We start from the raw sequence: 26,237 nt of genomic DNA, 5'->3' as shown, positions 1-26,237 counted from the left end.
GTGAAGTTTGCATGTTCTCTTTGTGCTTGCATGGGTTTCCTCCGGGCACTCCGGTTTCCTCCCACATTCCAAAAACATGCATGTCAGGGTAATTGGCCGGTCCAAATTGTCCCTAGGTGTGAATGAGCGCCAGGCTTGTCTGTCTCTGTGTGCCCTGCGACATGCTGGCAATCAGTTCAGGGCATCCACTGCCCACTATCCGAAGACTGCTGGGATGGGTTCCAGATTCACGCATATGCACCAACTTGCCAGGTAGGACGCTGGGAGCACCGAATGGCAGCGCGTACAGTTCTGTATTTTTTACTTTAAATCTTGAAACGCCTCTGTAACTAGAGACAATATTTTCCCACTCAAGTACTTTGTAACCTGACACTTTTGTATCTCGAGACATTTGTAAGTAGAGGTACCACTGTATTGTGTCATGATTACTAATGCGAGGCACCCGTGCCCGCTCCTTTGGCGCCAACTGCCTTGGATGCTGATGTCCTGTCATTTTTTAAACCCCCGTTTTTCTGTCACCGGTTTTCAGTCCATCTGCGAACCTCAGCTCACGCTCGGCAAGCTTTTTGACCCTGACTCACTCCTGGTCTGTTTTCCGGCTTCGACCCATTTTCTGATCTCAACCACGTTTTTTCTCTCCTGTATTGACCTGTTTTTTTCTGCTCTCGACACCGCCTTCGCTCGCCACAGAAATTCCACTTCCGCGTTTGAGCAACCTGCTCCCCCGCGACCAGCGATCTCCGGATCGTGTGTACAATCCTTTCCCTTCTTTCCAATAAAACTAAGAGAAACGCACGCAAGTGGGTCCTGTCTCCGTTCTGGTCCTGACAGTATTGCAATGGTCAGAATAGTTAGGGAGATGTTTTAAATGAAACCAAACATTTCGCTTTATTAAAATTTTGTGTCTTTAACAATAGTATTCTTTGGTTTGAACAATTTCATTGACACTTTTAAAAGCAAATAAACAATGTGAGGTTTAAACAATTTTTATCGACACTTTTAACAGCAATTAAGCATATTCACAATTTATTTATATCATTTTCTAACAATATGACGTTTGAACAATTTTTGTCGACATTTTTAACAGCAATAGCATATGATGTTTACTAATCCTAAAAATGAAAATATATCTGCGAAAGAGATTTAACTCAGCTTTACCCCACTTCCCGTCAGCCCGCGTTTGCTCCGCCCCTTCTTTTTGATTCGCTCGTAGAAAACATATCACAATAAATCTCTAAAATAAATACATTACAAAAATATACAGTTGCAAATATATATTATACATGGTTACACATATTTACAAAGAAAGACGGTACACCGAGAGAGTTTTCAAAGCTTTAATAATAATAATATAACTTTCATCCCAAACCGTGCCTGTGAAAGGTACCACCACGCTACTCTTAACACGCTCGCTACGCTCAGGGCGTAGCTGTTAAAAAAAAGCCGTACCACAATTGCGAAATTCACGGTAGGGGAGATACCATGATCATGAATAATTTTGCAATCCCGAAGATGGAATAAGAGCTTGCTCTATCCACTCCACGCATCGGCTCGGTATTGCAGTACCTCCGGGAACGGTGCATTCGCAATGAGCGCAGCAAGGCTTCAAGGCTAGGACCTTAGCTTGGCCTTTTGGCTGAGAGTAAGAGTCCCGGCTCCTAGGCTTTGTAGCGTATTATGAACTGACCGATAATGGATAATGAACAAAGAAGATAGAACAATAACCCTTAGAAATCCCCTCCCTCGTCTTTCTCCTCATAACTGTAGCCATCAAGGGCGTCTTCCTCATAATCGGAATGAACCTTTGTCCTCTAACATATGGACCGGTCTAAATTTTACCTTTTGTACTCAAGTGCCGCTGGTGGCAGGGCTGAACATTTGGGAAAAAAGTAGCGGCTTATAGTCTGGAATTTACGGTAGCTACAAGCGTATGTTGCTGCAGAGCTTCGGACATGATCCTCTCCAGGAAGATATTGAATAAAGTTGGCGAGAGAATGCAGCCTTGCCTCACATTCATTCGATTGTTTCGAAACCATGCTCCAATGGTACAGTTAAAAAATACTGCACTAGTAGCATTGTCATATTGTTTTTCAATGATCTGAACTAGTTTCTGGCCTATATTCTACTACCTCATGGTGGCCCATAAAGTGGCTTGGCATACTCTATCGAATGCCTTCCTCAAATGAACAAAAATGTGATAGAGGTTTCTCTGGTGTTGTTGAAAGTTCTCACGTAGGATTTAAAATCTGTTCGGCGGTGCTCCTTCCCTCCTTGAAACCTGCCTGTTCTTCGGCTAGGATGTTTTCAGCCTGTGGTTTCAGTCTGTTCAGTAGGATCTTTAGGATAACTTTACTTGCATGGCTGATGAGACTGCTGGTTCTGTAATTGGAGCATAGTTGAAGGTTTCCTTTCTTTGGTAGCATAATTACTAGTGATAGTATCCATGCAGATGGTCACTGTCCTGTTTACCATATCTTTTTACAACTCTTTGTCAAAAAGGCCTATAGTTTGCTCACCACCATTTAGTATGAGTTCTGATGGGATGTTGTCGATTCCTGGAGAGTTTCCATTCTTCAGTGTGCTAATTGCTGCCTCTACCGCTTCTCTGAGGATAGGGAAGTCGTCACTTTCCCCTGGGCTGGGTGGTTGTGGAGTTTGGAGCAATAATCCATCTGTTAATGATCTCGTTTTCTTCAGTTAGCTAATTCCCATGGCTTCATGGCCGCTTTTGGTGTGTGAGTGTGTGTGTGAATGGGTAAGTGTGAAGCACATTGTAAAGTGCTTTAGGAGGTCTTCATTGAATTGAAAAGCGCTATATAAATGCAGACCATTTACCATACCCTGAATGCTGCTGACTTTTGCCTGTTTTGTTTGAGTGATGTATTTTACAATATGGAAGGCTTTCTTTTAATTGTTTTGTTGAGTCACTCTTCTAACTCCGAGCAATGGTCTTTGATCAATTTCTCCTTTTCTTCTTTCAACCTTTTTATGATATTCTTGTTGACTGCTTTATACTTGGCTGCTTCTTCAGGGCTGTTTCTTTTCCTCTTTAGTGCCCACCTCAGGTCACACTGTTGGTGTATTTCGTTTGTAACCCACGGATTTATCTTCGTCTCTGATAACTTGGTAGTTGGTGGTTTCTACATCTTCTTTCAAGGCGAGCAAAGGAACAAACTTCCAAACAATAAAGGCCTGGAAGCTCTCAAACACCTGAGGGCCTTTCAATCGCTCAATGTCAAACTTCATTCCGTGGGTTCCGTGACTTCTTAAACTTCTGGAGGCGAACGCGGAAGTACATCGTGACCAGGTCGTGACTGCTTCTAGGAATCAAATGGTCGGAACCATTTCAATGCAGTGGATTATTTCCGACACTGCTTTGTTCCTAGTTTTGCTTTGTTTTACTTTAAACGATATCTAACGTTTTTCATCATACTTAAGCCTAGCCTGTCATTTATTAAGGAAAGAGAAGTTTTATACTATGATTTCTGGGAGTACTTGAGCACCACCAAGAGACAGGCTGGTTACGTTCATGCCTGTATCAATACAACGAACTAAACGAGCACACATTTTGAACTCATTCGTGCATAAATTATAACATTTTCATACACATTCTGTCTGTATACTCCCCCAATGGGACATGGGTAACTTGGATCGATAAATGTTGGGAAACCGCTTGCGATCAAGCGAAATCTCGACGTGGCCCCGCCCGTTTAGGACCAAATCGGCAAGCAAAACGAGCGTACACGGATGCAGTAATGGGCGGGGCCAAGGCAGCAGGTTGGAAAACAGGATAAGCTCTGATCTGTTTGTGGGTGAGGCGCCGCGTTGCGTTCGTTTCTGCTGCGTTTGTGGTTTTCTTTTCGGGTTCACTGTTTGCACAAATTTGCACAAATTATGTCGTAGCACTTCTAACGTTTAGCGCACTTTTACTGTGCGACGTGCGGAAATCGCACGACATCGAAAGTCGGGCCGCGGAGGAAAAAAGTTGCGGACGTCGTTTCCAAACAACAGCCCGATACTGTGCATTCGACGTGCAACGTTTGGAAATTAAGGCTACGAACAGTGCTGTTACAGGCAATTTCGCTCCTCTTCTCCACTTCGCCATATCTGTGCGTTCGGAAAAACTCTGAAGTGAAAGTTAACGACAGAAGAGGAGTTGGGACATTTATGGCGCACGATTCCTTCATGGATCTACATGACTTTGATCGACAGTAAAGGGACTTTTCAGGCCGGGTCATGGAAACGCAAGCGTGTCATTCATGAGGTATTACATTCCCGTGTGTTGCACAATCTCCCTTATTGCTGTTTTTTTAAACTACCACCAGAGGCTTTAAACTCGATCGCACGATTGCATTAATTTCCTGTATTTCGAGTTGCGTCAAATAGCGACGCTTTCCAGAGGGCCTCCTTGTTGCTGCTTAATTGAACTTAAAAATCCATTTAAACGTATACAAACATGACAGTGTTTTGTTTTAAGCCCGTGTGCTCTTTGACCTTAATGCTTGGGCTCATGGGCGTAACCAGCCCTGTGTGCTTAAGTCCTCCTCTCAAATTCAACCCAAGCTTCCCCCAAAATTGTAGCATTTTAAGTCAAGACATGTTTATTTGTATTACCCTTAATCACAAGAAGTCTCAAAGGGCTACACAGACCAAAGACTCTTACAGACTACAAATTATTATTACACCATTCCCTGATCTAAAACCACCATGAGGGCAAGGGAAAAACAAAACAAAAAACAACCCCAGCATGAGGAAACCTTGAAAAGGGACCACACAGAACGGAATGGTAAATGGTCTGCATTTATATAGCGCTCTTCAAGTCAATGAAGACCTCCCAAAGCGCTTTACAATGTGCTTAACACTTACCCATTCACACACACACTCACACACCAGGAGGAACGTTTGAAATGGATGTTGCAAGGGCATTAAACAATGCACAGACCTCGTCAACATGAAACATAGGTCTTCATAAGCTATTTGAATATAAGTGGAACTTTTTTAAATCTTGGGGTGGAACACCAGAACTAAAAGCAATAACTGATGCTATAACAATTTAACGATATACTGGCATCCCTGACCTTCGTACTTCAATAACCTGAAATTATGGCATTTAGTTTTGGTGTGTCACCCGAAGAATTTGGCCAACCCTATAAAAATTCTGGAGGCTCCACTGACTATTTTACCACCCAATATCATTACTTTATCATCAACAGATATTAGTCCTCGTTTAGCTGCATTGATTTGAATGCAACATTAGCTATCTGGCTTAATTGTTGTTTGTGTGTTCACTAATGGGAATTGACACTCCTGAGCAGTGTTGGATGATGCTAAATCAGTTTAAAAGAAATAAAAACTAATAACATTTGACCCGCAAGACAATCTGTGTGCTTAACACCCCGAAATATCTGAACTGTATATCGTCCTGTCCAGGCCTCCATTTTTCTTTTCACTTTTTTCCCCTCGAAGTAAACAAAGCCTTTCTATTTTTTTAAAGGTGCGGCACCCGATGGAGGATGTGATATTTTACTTCTTCATTTGGATTGAAACTTCCTTTTCACATGTGCAGGCAAGCACGTTTCGAGACCTGGACGCCGAAATCTCCCGGCCATGAGTTTTCCTCCTCAAATGAACGCCGATAAAAGCAACAAACATCGGGCGGTGGCGGCAATGAAGGAGCCACTGCAGCATCCTGGGGAGGTTTATTACGGACTGGGCGCTCCGTCTTTGGATTCCATCCAGGGCGACGCTGCTGCCGGGTACAACCCAGAGAAAGGACCTCAGGATCTGCCACCCTACCAGCAGGTGGCTCCGGTCAAGTGGGTGCACCAGGACTCACTGCAAGCTCCCCCCTGGCACCAGGAAGCTCCAGTGCCCGGTTGGAGCCAGAACTTTGGAACTTACGTTGGTGGTGTAAACCCTCAGGGCAAGATGGCTTTCCATAAGGCAGAGCATGACCCTCATCAGATGGGCGGTGATAACCCTCAAGTGTACAGGGACGCCCAGGGACGGCTGGAGTGGGACCAGCAGCATGGGCAGTTGCAAGGGTACCAGCACAAAAGTGCCGAGCTGCAGGGCGCTGTGCTTCAGCCGTTTCAAGCAACTTTTGGGAAGCAACAGTTTCCCCCGAGGTACTACTCTGTTTTCCAGGGGGGGAAAGGGATGCCAGGTATGGCTTACGCCGAGCAGCCTAAAAGCCAACAGCAGCAACACCTGCTCCACCACATGCAGCAGCAGCAGCAGCTGCAGAAACAGCATCAACTGCAGCTGCAGCAGCAGCAGATGCAGCAAATGCAGCACATGCAACAGCAGCTTCACGAGCGACAGCAACATATGCTCAAAATGCAGCAGAAAGCTCAAAGTGCCCCACAGCTGGACTTACAAAATTTCATCACCTACCAAACTGCAGAGCCCCACCCACCCCAGGTAGCGCCAGTTCCCGAGCCTCCCCAGGAAGATCGAAGAGATCCGCACCCTGTGGAGGTGTCTCCAGCCGCCCCCAGGCGCTCACGCCGCCTATCCAGGGACGGGCAGTCGCCTACCTCAGCCCCGTTAAACGGAACATTGGCGACAAGGCCGGGAGACGTTCCCATCACCACGGGAGGGGTTATACAAAGCACTCAAAGGAAAAGGAGGGCGTCCAAGGAGATCAACTTGGAGACGCTGGCCCAGAAGGCGTCCGAGATGCCCTCCATGCCTGAGTCGCTGTCTGCTGGCAAAACTGAGGTTAAAACAATCTTTTCTTACTTTTTTCAACATATTCGGTCCAATTGACAGCTATTTCTAATGAAACAAATTCAAAATTTATCTGCAAAGTACTTTTCAGGCAATGTATTGACACTCAAATTGGTGCATAAAAACATTCAGTGTACAATAAGAAAAAAAAAATTCCTTACCCGACAACCCGAAACACCAAATACACAGACACACACTATAAAATAGATAAATAAATATACTAAATGAAAAGCAGAAATAATAATAATAAAAAATACCTTTTATGGCAAGGAACAGACTAACCATGTAAGAAAAGGGACCTGGTGCCAGATTATTTTCAATTGACTGCCACTGATGGCTATTAATTTAAATGATCCTTTTCAATTTCGAGCCAGTAACCCCTCACAAAGATGTCGTTATATATTCGGTACACCTCCACTAGTCTATTACATTATGATAGGGCAGCAATAAATAATTATTTAAATATTCTATATATTTATCAATTAATCAAATTCCTTCATAAATTGCAAATTATCTCAACATTGTACAATCACAAACTGACAATAGTTTTGGGACTAGTTTGGACCAGTAAGTGACAGAAAATAAGCAAAAAGTGGCATTTCACTTAATGAGCCCACGAAAAAGATTTTTTTTTTGTTTAACCATAAAATCACATTTGCACAGTTAGCTTTGGTCTATTGATTTTTATTTGAATTTAAAAAGTCAGTGATTTAAAAAAAAAAATTATCTGAAATTTTAAGGCTTTTTAGTCAGAAGTTAAGAAATTATGAGTTGACTTTAAATGCAGGAATGATTAAAGGGACAGTTTGTATTATTAGCGCTTCCCAGTCCATTAATAGTAAAAAAAATTGATTTAAATAGTAAGCAAAAATACATGAATTATCCTATAAACTTGCACTTATTTCAATACAGAGATCCCTAGGTTATTGCAGTTAATGGGGACAGAGGACAAATCAGACGAGGATTAAAACCTTCTATTTCTATGTGTTCCAACTCAGATTACTCGATTTTGGTAACCCTTGCAGTGATTATTTCAGTTTGGGGAAAAACCTCAGACTGTTACCTTTCAAAAGAGACCAAACCCGTCCATATTCTCCAAATGGATTAGAAGAGCCCCCAAGGGTCACACTCACCTTGAGATTATTATGCCATTACCACTTAGAGTAAATGACCGACTATAACAAAATAAAAACAGTTTACAGATTAAAACACGGCACACAGAATACCAGTTGAATGAATGGTCTTGATTGTCATCATACAAAAGTAAAACAAAATTAGAGAGCTTCTCCAAGACAGCGATTTAGAGAGTGGCCGGCTGGCTGCACTCACTCTAGTCACATGCTGGCATGGGGATCCAAGGACTGAGAAAGGTCTCTGCATGATTAAAATACAACTGTCCCGAATAATGGTTTCCGAAAAGTTGTAGTTCCAGGTCATCTACTTTTTGGGTGATGGATCTGGCTTGATGATATAAAGGCTTGGCAGCGGTTGGTTAAGAGTTGCTAGCTTAGCCTTAGCAGTGGGCCAGACCTACAGCTTCGCTATTGCCTATTGCCTCTCCCAATGCAGCATCTGTCTCTTCCTGGACGCATTAACGATCTACAAAGCACCTGCTGGTGATCAACATGTCTTTGTGCTTTTCTGACCTTCTTCGGAGTACGATTTAACTGATTAATTTATTTTCAATATGCTGGGCCTCTAAAAACTTGTTGCTGCCATGCTTCCCAGTTTGTTTTGGTTCGGAGACGTTCACTTTTGCCCTCGCCCACCCTGTCTTCTTGACTAACCGCATACAGCAGCCTCTTACATTCGCATACACAGGCAGTTATACTTCCCCACACACAGCTAGGGTCTCTACTTAAAGTGCAAGAAATTAATATTTATTTTACATAACACGAGCCTCACCTAAAGGGAGATGACATAATTATCAGCCATCTTACTTCTACAAGTGCCCAAAAGCCTAAAAAAAAGCTGGGCAAAATAAAATGGTGCGATTTGTTTAATTTGAGTCTCCGTGGTTTGCATTTTCACTTTTATCACTCGTTTTTGGTTGCACTACACCATAGTGTGACATCTGGTTGTCAAATAATACACACAATTCCTTTAAATAATCAAAAAGTTGTCATTCAATCAATCAGCCCTATTGAAGCATTGTCGCATTTGCACAAAATGAATGAATAAAAAAAGCACACATGCGACCTAACCACGTGGCGACACCATGATGGATGGTAGTAAACTGTAGTAAACGGTGGGTAAGGCCAACAAAAAAACAGCTATCCTATTCCACACCATTGGTAATGACTAGTTAATCCATTATTGTGCACCAGTCGGATGAGGTCTGAAAGCAAATAGGCGCTATTTATGGAAACTGAGGATAGCATTAGCAGTGTTAGCGTTTGATTCATACAGTCTTCCTCTTCACATATTCACACATCCAACCAAATCCAGTCTGCCTTACTTCAGTCCACATGATCACAACCACTACGTTGTAAATTGAGTATCCCCATGCACCAATGCTGATCTAAAAGTCTAGATGCTTACCAGTTCTGTGTAGCTGGTACGCTACGAAAAATGCACTCCCGGCATGAAATTTCCCCCTCCCGCAAAAGTTACTAAAATTACTTCGCATCTACATTTTTGGGAAATGTCACAAGGCATTTGCAGCTTGTATAGAAATCACTTTTGATCATATTTAAAATATTGACTTTGGCAAAATGACGTTATATCTTCTGAACGTTGGTTTCCTGTTTTATCTGTTGACTATTTGACTGTTAACTTCGGCGTTGTAAGCTTTATGGTAGCGCACATAATAGTTTTTAAAACATGTGTAGGAAGATTACTTTTTTGAATCGCTGGTTAATCACAATAAAAGCATCTCGTTAATGTAGTAAGAAATGGCTATTGTAAGACACTATCATAGCTAGTTAGACTAGCTAACTTATTTTATTTAGTGTCTTTGATGTGACTTGTACCTACTTAACATAAAATTGCTCGGAAATGCATCAAACGTACCTTGTAAAAAATGTTCGCTACATCCCATTCTTCTGCCTTCGTCAAAAGGGATAAAGTTCCAAACCGGGCCTAGTACTTTGCCGGTTGGCACAGCAAAGTAATAAATCACCATTGTAAACAGTGGTGGTTATATTCTTCTGTTGTCGTGATTGGTATTTGTTTCACCTCAAATGTTGATTCGATTGCTGTCTGCTAGGGTGCTTCTTGTCGTCCGTCATGGCTCTCATTCTTCCAGAGAAGGCAACGTGACAACACGTGCAGAGGGCCAATACATATACCCCTCCAATTCTTTGGCCTGCCCTTTAGTCCCTTCCCCCCGACATCAAAGTTGCTCATGCAATGACCAATCAGTACTCAGCTAGTAAACACATGAATAAACTCTACAAATTTTAGTCTGGACTATTATCAGGTTGACTTAAAAATCACCCCTTCCTCGAGACGCTGACGCTCAAGATGTAAAAAATGAAAAAAATATTTTTTACGAGAGGAATAACTCTCCCATATATCTTTGCATAACTTCCTCCTACTCTTTTGACATGTCTTGGTTTTGTTCACTTGGACCTATGCAGCACTCAGAACTGACTTTTGCCATTGCAAAACTGTAATTCTGAAAGCCACACAACAATAGGTACATGAAACAGGGTTCGTACCGGTGCTTGAAATCCTTGAAAATGCTTGAATTATAATAGATAGATAGATACTTTATTCATCCCCGTAGAGAAATTCACACTTCCAGCAGTCTACCCCGTTGTTTATTAACAGATGAACATAGATAGATAGATAGATAGATAGATACTTTATTCATCCCCTAAGGGAAATTCACATTTCCAGCAGCATCCCTGAGCTGAGAACAATACAATAATAAAGCCAAAAGAAAACAATATACAAATACCCAGTGTGACGTGCAAATGCCCACTTTAGCATGTTATATAGATTAACTAAATAGTGCTACACATAATCCAGTAAGATCCAATGTAGGTGGTGTGGTTTAATGTGGGCCTTTACTCTGCCGGGTGGAGTTAAAGAGCCTCATGGCATGAGGAAGAAAAGAACTCTTCAGTCTGTCCGTAGTACAAGACAGTGACAGCAGTCTGTCACTGAAACTGCTCTTCTGTCCGGAGATAATGCTGTGAAGCGGATGCGATGGATTGTCCATGATTGACCTCAGCTTTTTCAGTGCCTGTCTCTCAGCTGCTGTTGTTAGGCTGTCCAGCTCTTTGCCCACAACAGAGCTCGCTTTCCTAGCCAGTTTATTGAGACGAGAGGCATCCTTCTTCTTGATGCTGCCTCCCCAACACGCTGCCGCATAGAAGAGGGCGCTTGCCACTACTGTCTCATAGAATATTTTCAGGAGCTTTTTGCAGATGTTGAAGGAGGCCAGCCTTCTGAGGAAGTAAAGTCGGCTTTGCCCTTTCCTACATAGAGCTTCTGTGTTGGCAGTCCAGTCCAGTTTGTTGTCCAGCTGCACACCCAGGTATTTGTAGGTCTGGACAAATTCTACACATTCTCCCTTGATGGTTACAGGAACCGGGTGAGTTCTGGTTCTCCTGAAGTCCACCACCATCTCTCTGGTCTTGGTGGTGTTTAGGTGCAGGTGGTTTGCGTCGCTCCATCGGACAAAGTCCTGAATCAATTTCCTGTACTCCTCCTCCTGCCCGTTTCTGATACATCCCACGATCGCAGTGTCATCGGCAAACTTTTGCACATGGCAGGACTCAGAGTTGTACTTAAAGTCCGATGTATATAGAATGAATAGGAACGGAGAGAGAACGTCGTCCCCTGCGGAGATCCTGTGCTGCTAACCACGGTGTCCGATGTACAGCCCCCCTGTTTCACATACTGCGGTCTGCCTGTCAGGTAGTCAGTAATCCATTCTACAAGGTGTGAGCTAACTCCCATCTCTGTCAATTTCCTACTCAGTAGCAGAGGCTGTATGGTATTGAAGGCACTAGAGAAGTCCAAAAATGTAATCCTCACAGCCCCCTTCGCCCTATCCAGGTGAGAGAGGGATCGGTGTAACATGTATAATATAGCATCCTCCACTCCCACCTTCTCCTGGTAAGCAAATTGCAGTGGGTCGATGGCGTGACGGACCTGTAGCCTCAGGTGGTGCAGCAGCAGCCGCTCCATGGTCTTCATCACATGTGATGTCAGGGCGACTGGCCTGAAGTCGTTGAGTTCCTCTGGTCTTGATTTCTTTGGGACTGGGATGATGCAGGATGTTTTCCACAGCTGAGGGACCCTCCCCTGTTCAAGGCTCAGGTTGAAACATGATGCCCTAGGGGTGCTTGTAGCGAAGTGGATGACGTCACGCCAGTCCAAAAATTCGACATCCCTGCGGCAGATGGAAAACTTTTCTTTGTGAAAATCCAGGGATACACCACCTCGTGTTAGCAAGTCCGCCTCCTCTCCGATTCCCCCCGGCTTTCGTGTCTCTGTTTAGCGGCGTTGAAGCCGGATTGCTCCGGGTAGCTCCGGGTGGCTACACGTTAGCGTCTGGAATGCTAAACGTGAGCCACGTTTCCGCAAAACACAGCAACTGCGCTCCCTGTGCGCTTCGATGTTTTCCACCAGCACTCGATGATCTTATTTGGTCGTGAGTTCGCATTTACCATGATTATGGATGGTACCGAAGACTTATAACGCCGCTAGCCGCTTCGCTAGCTCCGGCTTTCCTTCCACGATAGGCCCCTTCATCACGCCGGCACGAGAATTTTTCAGGGCAAGGAGTTAAAATTCCTTGAATACACGCATTTCTTGTGCGTTAAAACCCATGTCCATAGGATAGAAGTAATCCATAGTGTAGTTGTCAAAACGGGAAGAAAAAACACCGAAGATAGGAGCAGACAATAAAACAATAGGGCAGCTGCTGGAAAAGGCAGCCGCTCGTGGCAGCGCCGCTTTGATTTATATGTAATGTTGTGTTTTCAAGGTTTGAATTGTGCTTGGAATTTAGGTGAAGTGCTTGTACACGGTTGGAATACTTGCCATGTTTCTTTGGTTAGGTGTTGGGCTAGGGTTATGGTTTTGGCTTCAAATAGTCAAGTCATGTTTATTTGGGTTGGAAACTTTTTTATGGTTCCAAAATAGGATTGGAGCTAGGGTTAGAAACTAAGGTTTAGGCTCCTTATTAGGGTATTAAACTGAATTGAGGGTCTGAAACAGGGTTGTGGCTAGAGTTAACAGCTAGAGTTTGTAGGTGTAGGTTTAAGGTTAGGAACAAGAGTTTAAGATCCATGTTAGGGTCCTAAACTTAATGTAGGGTTCCAGATTAGGTTTAGAACTAGGGTTATGGTTTGCAAAAGGGTTAGGGCTAATAACTAGGGCTTTTGTCCCATGTTAGGTTTCTAAACTGAATGCAGGGTTCCAGATTAGGTTTAGAGCTAGGATTACGAGCTAAGGTTACATTTAGTATTAAAATTAGAGCTAGGGTTTAAACCGTTTTTAGGGTTCCAAAATAAGGTTGTGGCTTGAGTTAGGGTTTGAAATTAAGGTTTAGGCTCTCTTTCTTTTAATCGGAGCTAGATTTAATTTTCTTTTGATGGTCCTGGAAAAAAAGGAAATTTAGCCTTGAAAGCCCCTAAAAAGTAAGTGATTGAATTTGGCCATGAAAAAGGTGTGCAAACCCTGTTTGGTAGCCGCAAAACAGTAGGTACTAAGGAAGTTTGTGGAATCAAATTTTGTACAGGGGCTATTGAGGGTATCATCTCATCTCATTAGCCGTACCGCTTATCCTCATTAGGGTCGCGGGGGGCTGGAGCCCATCCCAGCCATCTCCAGGCAGTGGGCAGGGGACACCCTGAACTGGTTGCCAACCAATCGCAGGGCACACAGGGACAGACAACTCATTCGGTCATTCACACCTAGGGACAATTTGGACCGGCCATTTCACCTAACTTGCATGTTTTTGGAATGTGGGAGGAAACCGGAGTGCCCGGAGGAAACCCACGCAAGCACGTAGAGAACATACAAACTCCGCACAGGAAGTCTGGAGCTGGATTTGAACCCACGACAGGTTCCCATGACATGAACTGTGCCGCACAAGCGTATCATTTTATCTTCTTTTTTTTTCAAATGGTACCAGTATTTTTTTGATAAACATTTCCAAAGATGTGTAATGATTTTGAGGTATGGGTGAGAACTGATAGTAAATTCTGAGATATCGGATCTCACAGAGGTTTTGAATACTGGTATCGACCACTGAAATTGTTTTTTAATCCCTCTTCTATTTCTCCTCGTATCTCTTTTCTGTATTTTTCTTTACTCTGTCTCTTTTTCACTCTTGCTTTCACTCTTTTTGTCTCCCTCTCACCGTCTTTCTCATTTTTCTCTCTTCTCTCTTTTTGCTCCACTTCTGTCTCTTTTATCTCATTGTTTCTCTTTCTCTCATTCTTTCTCTTCCTTTTTCTCTTTTTCTGCCAGTCTATTTTTCTCTTCAGCCTTTCTTTTTTCTTATCCTCCTCACTCTCTTACTCCGTCTCTCTTCTTCTTCCTTTTTCTCTCACTTCCTGTCTTTCTCTCTTGCTTTCCCTCTCTTTATCCGCCTCTCTTAATTCTCTCTCTCTCTCTGTTGTTTTTTTCTCTTATGTCTCTAATTTCACTTGTTCTCTCAGTCTCCCTTCTTTCCTTCTGTATAATTTACCCAGTCTGGCCCTTGTGAGAGTTTTGTTTTCTACCATGTGCCCCCAAGCCAAAATTAGTTTGACACCCTTCCACTAAGAGGTTCTAAATAATACGTACTGTCCCTTTAATAATATTTGACTAAAACTGTGCTAGCTCCTTGTGTAACTTAGAATACAGTACATTATTTGCAAATAATTATTTTCTTACTTGTTGCATTACAATGCGCAATGAGCTACTTTGTCAGTGTTTCGGTTGTAACTCAGCAATTACACAATATATCATTGCCAACGGAACTCTCGTTTTAATTTCCCTCTTTAAGTCTCCGCAGCAAGGGGTAACCATGCTCACCTCGACCAAGCACAGGTGCCGTGTTTTTGGCCGTGCAGTGGCGGCAGCTGCAAGTCTGCACACCTCCACATTCCTCCAGCTTTGGCTCCCAAGAACGCAAAGGGAGGGCTTGGTGCACTAGAACACCAAAATGCAACCCTCCGTGTTAATCTCACAAAAGTGCTGTAAAAAGTCTTTATATTAACACAGTAACATGTACAGTGCCATGCAAAAGTATTAGCCTCCCAAGAAATAATAATAATAATAATTTCCTTGTATTGTCATTCTGTGTAACAATGTACACAGAACGAAATGTCGATTGCACCTGACCCGTTGTAGCGAGCCGATGCAGCCGCAGCCAACAGAGGGCGCCGCCGACCACTTTTTAAGTCTTAGGAATGACTCGGCCGGGGCGCGAACCACCGACCTCCCAGTCTCAAAGCGGGCGCCTTACCAAATGTATGACGTATTACCATATATCGGGCTTCAAATTTACAAACTAAACATTTTAGATCAGAATCAACAATATGTAATTCAACATTTTGTATTTTGCTCACAAATTAAAAAAGTAGGTGATGCAAAAATATTGGGCCGCTTTGAGTTAACACTTTGTACAACCTCCTGTTGCTGCAATCAAAGCCACAAGTCTTTTTGGGAAGTTTTGCACATCTTGAAACTGAAATATTTTCCCATTCTTCCTTACAAAACATCTCAAGTTGCCTAAGGTTTGATTGTGATCGTTTGTGCACAGAATTTTTCAGATCTTTCTGCAAATGCTCTACAGAATTGAGGTCTGGACGTTGGCTTGGCCATTCCAACACCTTTATATTGTTAGTTTTAAATCATTCAATAGTATATTTTCTCAATGTTTTGGGTCGTTGTCCTGTTGGAAGGTGAACTGCTTCCCATTCTCAGGTCTCTAGCAGACTCCCATCAGATTTTCTGCCAGAATTGCCCTTTATTTGGCTCCATCCATCTTCTCATCAAGTCTAACCATCTTCCCAGTCTCTGCTGAAGCAAGACAGTGGGGATGGTGTTTTCTAAATAAAGCAACAATCAAAAACAGGGACCTAATATACTTTTTTTGCATTTATTTTAGAAATTAAAAAATATTATCCAAGTAAAACAAAAATACTCGTACAGTAATAATATGATACACAAATACTAACACAGAAATACTACAAGTGATTCACTACAAAATTATAACAACAGTCACAATACCAAAATAATAAATAAATACCACAAAAATACTACTATGGAAATACTACAAACATATCACTGAAATAATAAAATAATACTATGGAAATACGTCAAAAATACTTTTACAGAAATACAACCAAAAATACCACGTCCATATTACCATAATACCAAAATACTACTACATAAATATTACAAAAGAAATACTACGAAATACGGCTAAAGTGCTACTACAAAAATACTAAAGAAATATTACTATGGAAATACTATAAAGAAATACTTAAAATATACAGCTATGGAATATGGATATGAGGTCAAAAAAATCGATTCCGGGGAGAAATGTCGATTTTAAAAATGGCTAAAAATAAAATTACGATATTTATTTTTGTTGTTTTTCCTTTTTTTTCTCCTCCCCACTCTTAGGTAACACTGCACATTACCCTGAAAACACTGACGTAGAGCTTTGCGTTCATCCCCAAAAAATTCAACTTTGGTCTCATCTGACCTGAGCACTTTGTTCCACATGTTAATTGTATCTCCCGTGTGGGTCTCGCAAATACCAAACGAAACGAAAGAAGCACTACATTAATGTCCTGTACTCGGAAAAAGGTGCACAGAATACAAAATCTAACTTACAGCAATGTCCGGATATTTTTCGACATCCGAAAAAAATGTTCGTATCTACCTTAAGAAGGGAAGAATCTGTACTACTAACGGTTGTCTTTCGCACGGATTTTCCTCCCTCAGCTGTGTAAGCCTGTAGCTCATCCAACGTGATCATGGGTCTCTTGGTTGCTTCCCTGATTACTTTTATCGTTGTTTGGGACAAAAGTCTAGAGGGACAGACAGACAGATAGATAGATAGATAGATAGATAGATAGATACTTTTAGTCAGTCTTCGCAGGTTTTCAGTGCTTTTCTCTTCTTTCCATTTTGATTTCATTGCTTGAACAGGGCTCCGAGAAATGTGTAAATATTGTGAAATCTAATGACACACAGTTAGACTGTTTGTCATTGTTAGTCATTTAGGTTTACAGTGGATCATTCAGAAGTCATTAGGGAACTTCTGGAGTCGGCTGAGCTGAGAAAAAAGTAATCCAATATTTTGGTAACACATACTTTTTAGTTTTTTCGTTGTAATTATAATACAAGGTGGTAAAATAATTTGGTTCCACTTCACAATTAAGTCTCACATGTTGATTCTTAGAAAATATTTTTCGCTTTAAGTTTGAAGCCTGAAATGTGACAAGTTGTTAGGGGCCAATACTTTTGCTAGGCACTGTATAATTCTACAAACAACCCAAATGAAGCGCACTGAATGAAAAAGGTGAATATTGCATATGTTGACAAATGTAGTTCCGCAAAATGTCCTGTTCCTGATAAACACAGTTTTTCTGTTTCAGCAGGTTGAGGCTCATTTTTTGTCTATCGTTTGTATTTTAAAGCGGGTACTTTAAATTGGCAAATTTCTAAAGATAATTTTGCAAGTTATGATTTTAGGCATTGTAATTTATTGCTTTTCTAATCAAAGCATATTTTCATTTTTATTTGTATTTTATTATGTCTGAGATTTGATCTGCAACCTCATTGGAAATGTTTAAATCTAAGCCTGAAACACACTTCTGTTCTATAGCATATGAATAACCTATATTTTATGTTGACAATATCTGTGTATTATTTGCCCTCATGTAGGTTTTAGATCAGGGGATGGTGTCATAATAGTCTGTGCAGCCCTTTGAGACTCGTTGTGATTAAGGGCTATACAAATAAACTTGACTTGACTATGTCAACAAATAATTCAGTTGGAATCAACATTTAAACAACCATGATTCTTGCATTGGTTGCAATCTTTGAATTATGCATTGGTTCTGTCTCCTTTTTTAACTTTCATCTTTTCTGTCAAATCAATTTATCTAACATTTCTTTTTTTTACTTTTTCTTTTTGGGGGTTAATATGAAATAAATAACATTTAATATTTTGATTGTTTCTTTATCCAGTTCATTATGTCAAGTCACATTTATATAGCCCTTAATCACAAAATATCTCAAAGGACTGCACAGGATTACAATTACACAATTACCTGTTCTTAAACCAAATTAATGTGAATTATGTGAATATTTCTTAGATATAAAATAGTGATACTCAAAGAATAAATATGATTTTAAGATCTGAAAATAAACTCCACAGCACAATTTCTATTTAAAATAAAGTTATATAGTTCATATATATCTGTTGACTCTTTGGAAGAAAATGATGCTAGAATGAAGTATTATTTTCTTTCTTATTTTACGATAATTGTTACTAGTATAACAAGAAAATAAATCCCTTAGATAAGCATAAGAAGATACTTCTTGTATTAAAGCTCCTATAAGATTTTCTAACAAAAAATGATACCTAGTTTATTGGTTTAAAACTTTTTTTTTTTACTAGAAATACTATTTAAAATAAACAAAAGTACCTTGCATACAGATTTAGCTAATATTGAATACTATTCCTGTCATTTTAATAGAATTACTGAAAAATATTATTTTACATAGTTTTTTTTACAAAGTAAAGATATTTTTAATGATGATCAGCAGAATGAATATTCCGGGCCATAAGACACACCTGAAAACCCCTAATGCGATTTAGGTCAACAAAATTTTTCGACTGATCAATTATACAACGTTAGTGTATAGAATGTGTAACATAATTCTTAAATACCGTAGCTCTTATTTAATGCACGTTGAGATGCAAAAACAATTTTTGTACACCCATTTCAGGATTATGGTCTCTATCTGGACTCAGTTTTACTCTTTGGGTTTTCCATTCTGACCAGGGAGAGTAGAATGTCTTTCTGGGAAAGCTGCTGAGTCAGCAAAACCAAAAATGGGATAGGATGTTTTTACAGTCACTTCTACTCCATAGCATATGAATAACCTACTCTTCTCATCGGCTGAAAAATAGTCTGTGTAATATAGTGTAATAATCTGTGAAGCCCTTTGAGACTCTTCGTGATTTAGGGCTATACAAATAAAAATGACTTGACTTGACAGTATTCACTTCTGGGGTAACTTAACTGACTGCCCGTAAGGAAGTTATTGATATTCAATGTCATTCTGGCCTGGGAGAGTGGAATGTCTTTCTGTGACAAAATGCTGAGTCAACAAAATTAAAAAGTGACGAGTCAGCTATTTTGGGCCATTCCACACCTAGGGTAACCTACCTGACTGCCCGTGAAAGATGGTGGTCATGTCTAAACTCCTCCCTCTGGAGTTACGGGTGGACATGCTAGAGAAGGAGTGGCTGTGCTTGTGAGTGAGAAAGCAAAGGAAAAACTGGTGGAGTCGAAAGAGATATCTTCCAGATTGATGTGGGTGAGGTTGAAGTGGGGTTTAGAAGTATGGATGTTTATAAGTGCATATGGACCTGGTCCAGAAAGAAGCGCTGAGGAGAGAGAGGAGTTCTGGAAGGAGTTGTCCGAATGTGTGGCAAGTGCGAAAGAAGGGTGGAAAGTGGTAATACCAGGTGACCTGAATGCTAGAGTCGGTGATGAAACGGTTGAAAATGTGATTGGTAGATATGGAGTACCAGGAAGAAATGAGAGTGGGAAGAAATTGATTGAGTTATGTGTTGAAAATGAGTCTGTGATTGGAAATACATTTTTTAAAAAGAGGGATGTGAATAAGTATACCTTTGTCAGACTGGATAGTGGCAAGATGGTGGACAGAGCACTGATGGATTATGTAGTGGTTAAGAAAGGGATGTTAAGTAGATTGTTGGATGTGCATGTTTACAGAGGTGAAATGAGTGGTATGTCTGATCATTTTTATGTGGAAGGAAAACTGAAAATAGATGGATCGTGGAGGGCTAGTTATAAGAAGAGTGTGAGGGAAGAGGTGAAAATGTCAGTTGAATAAGGCAGAAAAGGAAAGAGAGTTTAAAGAGAGGATAAGGGAAGAGTATGAACGGGTTAGTGGAAGAGAAATAGAGAGTGTGGAAATTGAATGGAAGTGGTATAAAGAGGCAGTGTTGAGGAGTGCAAAAGAAGTGTGTGGAATGAGAAAAGTTGGTCGAGGTATTAGGAAAGGAAGTGAATGGTGGAATGATGAGGTATCAGAGGCTGTGACAGAAAAGAGACGTGCCTTTGAGGAGTGGCTGCAAGATAAGAGTGGCGATGCGTATGAAAGATATAAAGTGAAGAAAAGGTTGGTAAAAGCGGCAGTGGAAGCAGCTAAAAGGAAAGCAAATGATGAATGGTGTCGAAAGATAGGAGTGAACTTTGAGGAAAGGAGAAAAGTGATCTGGAAAGAAGTGAAAAGAGTAAGAAACAGTGAATCTGGAAAGGAAGAGAAAGTGAAAGATAAGGATGGTAGATTGCTGGTTAGCGGTAGTGCAGTCAGGACGAAACGGGCAAAGTATTTTGAGGAGTTGCTAAATGTGGAGGAGAGAGAAGTGAGTCGAGGCGATCGATGGTATGGGGAGAATGCACATGTTGGGTGATTTAAATGTGAAGCCTGTGGAAACATGGGAAGTGCAAGAGGCAGTGAAAAAAATGAAAGGGGGAAGGCGCCTGGGTTGGGTGGTTGTACTGCTGAATGCTTGAAAAAAGGTGCCACGGCTATAATTGACTGGTTAGTACGCTTGTTGAATGTACGCTTTTTAAGTTATGTGGTTCCTGTTGATTGGTGTAGTGCATGTGCGGTGCCATTGTATAAGGGTAAAGGTGATAAGTATGAATGTAGCAATTCGAGAGGTATCAGTTTGTTGTCTGTGCCGGGTAAGCTGTATGGAAGAGTCTTGATTAAGAGAGTGAGATAAAGAACGAATGAGGTGGTGATGGAGGATTAGAGTGGTTTCAGGAAAGGAAGAGGATGTATGGATCAGGTGTTTGCAGTACGACAGGTGTATGAGAAATATTTTGCAAAAGGTAAGGATGTTTATTTGGCTTTCATGGACTTGGAAAAGGCATACGACAGAGTTGATAGAGAGGCGTTGTGGCAAGTGATGGTGATGTATGGAGTGGGTGGAAAGTTGTTGGAAGCATTGAAGAGTTTTTATATGAACAGCTGAGCATGTGTAAGAGTAGGGAGTGAGACAAGTGAGTGGTTCCCTGTGTTGACTGGTGTGAGACAGGGGTGTGTGATGTCACCATGGCTGTTTAATGTGTACATGGATGGTGTGGTGAGAGAGGTGAATGCCAGAGTTTTTGGCAGAGGTGTAGACATGATGGACAACAGTGGAACAGTGTGGCAGGTAAGTCAGTTGTTGTTTGCAGATGACACAGCGCTTGTGGCTGATTCTGAGGAAACATTGAGAAGGTTGGTAACGGAGTTTGGAAGAGTATGTGATAGGCGTAAGTTATGTGTGAATGTTGCGAAGAGTAAGGTGATGAAGTGTTCACGTGATGGAGTGGGCATGACGTAGTAGTCGTGGAACTGAGCAAGCGTGTTGATAAGAGAGTACTCGGTTGGTTTGGACACATGGAGAGGATGGATGAGGAGCGAATGTTGAAGAGGATCTACAGAGCAGAAGTCAATGGAAGGAGACCAAGAGGAAGGCCGCGATTGACGTGGATGGATGTTGTTATGAGTGCACTGCAGGAAGGAGGTCTAAATATAATGGAAGCTAGAGCTCTTGTTGGTGATAGAAAGGAGTGGAGAGGTGTTGTGAAAGGATAGTGGGATTGTGGACGCGTTCTTAAGGATGGGCTGGGCACCCGTAAAATGCGGCAGGGGTAAACCAGTGAAAGCTGTCGGGCCCTGCTGTTGAACAAAAGAGTGTGTTGTGTCACCCTGACCCGGGTGACATGGCCGCTTTCTGGTGTCCTGTTTCATCTGGAGGGACGAAAGCATGACCAACTTGAGTGCCGAGGTGCCTAACTTGTTTTGGTGTTTGGGCAATTGGGTTGGCTATGGTCCAAAAAGTCTTGTGTGTTTTTTTTTGTTTTGTTATTTATTTCCCTTTTATTTTCTTTGTTATTGTATGTGTGTGTCTTGCTGTCGGTCACCCTTCTTGAGGGATATGACCAAGGTAGATAGATAGATAGATAGATAGATAGATAGATAGATAGATAGTGTCTTATAATCAGGATTTGTACGGGTGCTCATATCCTTGAAAATACTTGAATTCTAATGTTTTTCTTTCAAGGGGATCCCTGCAAAACATATGAAATCTAAACCAAAATATTGTAAAATACAAAAGTATTAGACTTTTACACACTGAACAGATTTAAAGTGGAACAACAAAACAACATTCCTGGAAAATGCAAAAAATGCTAACTGTGCTATAAATAAATGATAAAATGCAAAAAAAAAATAACCATTTACAATTCTATTTTAACCAATTTAGAAACAGATCTTTGGAAAAAAAGCGCAAAAATCTCCATTAAAATAAGTAAAACAAAAAGCAAAATATCAGCAGTCTTTAGGATTTTAAGATTGAATGCACTCTGCTTCGGAGCAATTAATATCATTGAAATTAATTTTTTCTGCCTTTAATAAAGCCTTTCCCCTGTTTGTAAACAAGTGTGATGTTTTTAAGCTGCCTGTGCATTTTTAAAGCAGAATGGCAGAACTTAGCGACCCATTGACAAAAAAGGAGACAATAGATAGGAACAGTGTAAAACAGCACAAAGTGTGTGCTAGCAGCTAGTCATCAAAGCCAACCCCCAGAAAACGTTCTTTTAAGCGGCACTGGATTTTTTTCCTTTGGGGGTACTGGAAAAATGTCCCTGAAAGTGCTTAAAAAGTGCTTTAATTTGGCCATAAAAAAGGTTTACGAATCCTGTATAATAAGGTGCGCCTCATAGGGCAGAGAATACAGTCATTTATACATTAATGTAATCATGTACAACAAGAGTGTGTTATTCAAACAAACAAAGCATCCCTGGTATTTGTATTTGATTAAAAAGAGTGGCATACTTTTACATAACCTTTTCTTTTGTTACACAGAAAAGAGACGTTCCTCGGAGCAAACAGGCCAGCATGGTCCCTTTGGTGATGCCTGTTTCGGTGCCAGTGCACAGGATTCCCATTCCGGGCCACGGCACCCTGGGTACCGGACGAGCAAGCCAGGCCCCGACCACGTTTGACTGCAAACCTTCGGTCATCGTGGCTCGTCGCAGATCTCTCCGCAACTCGGTAACCCACAAATTTGAACAGATTGGATTCTTTGGAATCTGTGGATAGATTTGATGTTAAAATGTTTCACATACTTTTTGAGTTATAATGAATGATAATCTCTAATCTTAAAAAACAAAAATACAAATCTGTCTAAACTACTTCATAAATCCGTGTGCGTGTGTGACTTGAAACAAAAAATGTCATGTAAATTTCAACAGACCTCGCAAATTGAAAAGCTGTGTTATAAGTGCTAATCACTTCCACTTTAGGTTTAGCGTGCTTTTTATGCTCTCTCCCAATCACAAGCAAACTAATGATATGATAAGAGCTAATGTATCAGTCTCCAACTGAACATACCTCTCTAAAACAAGTTAACAACATTTTTAACACTATCTCTTAATCTCAATCACGCTTTTCTATCATGGACACAGACATGTCAGGACAAGTTAGCTGAGCTGCCGCTCTCTCCTGTTTCAGTGGCTCGGCCCGGGTCGCTTATCCAATCAGAAGGTGCATGATCGGTAGAAGGAGCTAGGGCGAGGGGTGGAGTAGGAGGATGAGAATGAGAGTCTCTGTTGCATGAGACTTAATAATCGTCTCTTGGGATGAAAAAAAAATGCAGATACCGCTATCCGTCAAATTCCCAAATAACGGTGCAGAATAATCGGATTTTTTTTACAAGAAGATTATGCACCTGCAATTATTGCTATTTTACCTTTCTGTATGTGTTTCTACTGCATTTGTGTGTAAAAATGTATGGTTTGATAGAAAATACCCCTGTTGAGCCAATCTGATTTTTACTACGACTTGAGGATTTCTCTTTCAAAACATATTTTATACATTTATATATAAATTATGTATAATGTGTGTGTGTGTGTGTAGTATATATATATATATATATATATGTGCATGTATGTATATATATATATATGTGTATGTATGTATATATATATATGTGTATGTATGTATATATATATATATGTGTATGTATGTATATATATATATATGTGTATGTATGTATGTATCTCATCTCATCTCATTAGCTACACCGCTTATCCTCAGTAGGGTCGCGGGGGTGCTGGAGCCCATCCCAGCAATCCTTGGGCAGGGGACACCCTGAACTGGTTGCCAACCAATCGCAGGGCACACAGGGACAGACAACTCACTCGCTCATTCACACCTAGGGACAATTTGGACCGGCCATTTCACCTAACTTGCATGTTTTTGGAATGTGGGAGGAAACCGGAGTGCCCGGAGGAAACCCACGCAAGCACGTGGAGAACATACAAACTCCGCACAGGAAGTCTGGAGCTGGATTTGAACCCACGCAGGAGGTTCCCAAGACATGAACTGTGCCGCACATGTGCTAACCACTTCTCCGCCGTGCTGCCCATACCCATATGGATGTATCCATCCATCCATTATCTGCACCGCTTATCCTCAGTAGGGTCGCGGGGGTGTTGGAGCCCATCCCAGATTTCTTAGGGCAGTGGGCAAGGGAGACCCTGAACTGGTTGCCAGCCAGTCGCAGGGCACACAGAGACAGACAATTCGCTCGCTCATTCACACCTAGGGACAATTTGGACCGGTCACTTAACCTAACCTGCATGTCTTTGGAATGTGGGAGGAAACTGGAGTGCCCGGAGGAAACCCACGCAAGCACAGGGAGTACAGGAGGTTCGATGTCATGACCTCGGAACTGTGCCGCACACGCGCAAATCACTGCGCCGCCGTGGTGCCCAATTTGGATATATATGAACACAAAATATTTACACAAGAAAGTGTGGGCATGTAAAAGCAGAAGATATTTACATTGGGTGTTTACTTACAGGGGATTGTAGTAGTGCATGGGCGCTTGCATTCACAGTACTTTTTAAATTTCAGTAAATTACTAAAATGTACAAATACCACCCCAACGTGTCACCATGCTAAACAGATTTTCTGTTCTAAGCATCAGCACTGGCTATCTTTTTAAAACCAAAAATATATATGAATTGAGCTTAATGTTTGTTGTTCATTTATGTTTTACTTTATAAATAAATGAACTGAGATGGTGTTAGCAAGTTGTAGGTATAGTTAGGGATGCCACAACATGGTGCATTCTCGTTGTACTTCGTACATCGTTTGGAACTTATGAATATCCGTTAATTGGAGAACTATCACTCCTGCTAATGCTAATTTCATGTCTGCATGCTATTAGAATTTATGATTTTAGCAGTAGCACTGATCACTTATTTAGAACCAAAGATATGACGGCGCAGTGGTTAGCGCAGTGGTTAGCGCGTGTGCGGCACAGTTCTGAGGTCGTGGGAACCTCCTGCGTGGGTTCAAATCCAGCTACCGGCCTTACTGTGCGGAGTTTGTATGTTCTCCCCGTGCTTGCGTGGGTTTCCTCCGGGCACTCCGGTTTCCTCCCACATTCCAAAGACATGCATTTCAGGTGAATCGGCCGGTCCAAATTGTCCCTAGGTGTGACTGAGCGAGTGAGTTGTCCGTCACTGTGTGCCCTGCGATTGGCTGGCAACCAGTTCACTATTGGCTGAAGATTTTTTAAGCCAAATTAGGTAATGTCTGTTTTCTCAATACAAGCCTTCCTAGGCTATCGCAGGCTAAGGAATGTGAAAAAAAACTTTACAGCCATATTAAAAATCTTACGAGTCTGTTTAATCATGGGGCGAATGATGCAGGAATGCTTTTAGGTGTTTTACCGTATTTTCCGCACTATAAGGCGCACCTAAAAGCCTTTATTTTTTTCAAAAGCTGACCATGCGCCTTATAATACAGTGCGCCTTATTTATGGATCAACATTAAGTCGCAAAGTCTTCCAACTAACTTGCAGCCGCCGACTAGATTTTCCCCCGAACGCCAAGTAGTCCGCGGTGTATGCTGGGATTTATTTACCGGCGTTTCATTGGCTAACCAATGTGTCAATCATCATCTGAATCGATCACTATTGGCTAAAGTTATTCGGAGGTCAAGGGGCGGATTCTTTTTATCATTTACAGGCTGGCATAGGCTTGAACGGCAAAACAAAGCCTGCAATTGGCCAAAAAAGATGTGTCAATCATCAGTTGAATCGATCACTATTGGCTAAAGTTATTCGGAGGTCAAGGGGCGGATCCTTTTTATCATTTACAGGCTGGCATAGGCTCAAACGGCAAAACAAAGCCTGCAATTGGCCGAAAAAGATGAATGTGTATAGCACGTGGTTGACGGCATACAGAAAGCATTTTCTACTCTTC

General features: G+C 41.4%; 1 protein-coding gene and 1 pseudogene across 3 annotated transcripts in view; both read left to right on the top strand.

Moving 5' to 3' along the window:
* Positions 1-1,457: 1,457 nt before the first annotated feature.
* Positions 1,458-1,588, top strand: LOC148346769 (U2 spliceosomal RNA; annotated as a pseudogene).
* A 2,120-nt stretch (positions 1,589-3,708) lies between these two features.
* mideasa (mitotic deacetylase associated SANT domain protein a) overlaps positions 3,709-26,237 on the top strand; it is a 49,386-nt gene continuing 26,857 nt past the window's right edge. The window contains exons 1-3 of one of the 3 annotated variants that reach the window (XM_088324940.1): positions 3,709-3,812; positions 5,495-6,723; positions 22,825-23,013. In XM_088324940.1, coding sequence (XP_088181066.1) covers positions 5,608-6,723; positions 22,825-23,013 — 1,305 coding nt within the window. In that variant the 5' untranslated portion in view covers positions 3,709-3,812; positions 5,495-5,607. Of the gene's footprint in view, positions 4,265-5,494; positions 6,724-22,824; positions 23,014-26,237 lie in introns of all 3 variants that reach the window. The other 2 variants (XM_088324941.1, XM_088324939.1) reach the window with 2 other exon arrangements.

The sequence above is a fragment of the Urocampus carinirostris genome, chromosome 20 (assembly GCF_059441175.1).
Source record: "Urocampus carinirostris isolate Australia breed hairy pipefish chromosome 20, RoL_Ucar_1.0, whole genome shotgun sequence".
Classification (NCBI taxonomy): Eukaryota; Metazoa; Chordata; class Actinopteri; order Syngnathiformes; family Syngnathidae; genus Urocampus; species Urocampus carinirostris.
The sequence above is the reverse complement of the archived record's forward strand: the minus strand, read 5'-3'. Positions and strand labels throughout refer to the sequence as shown.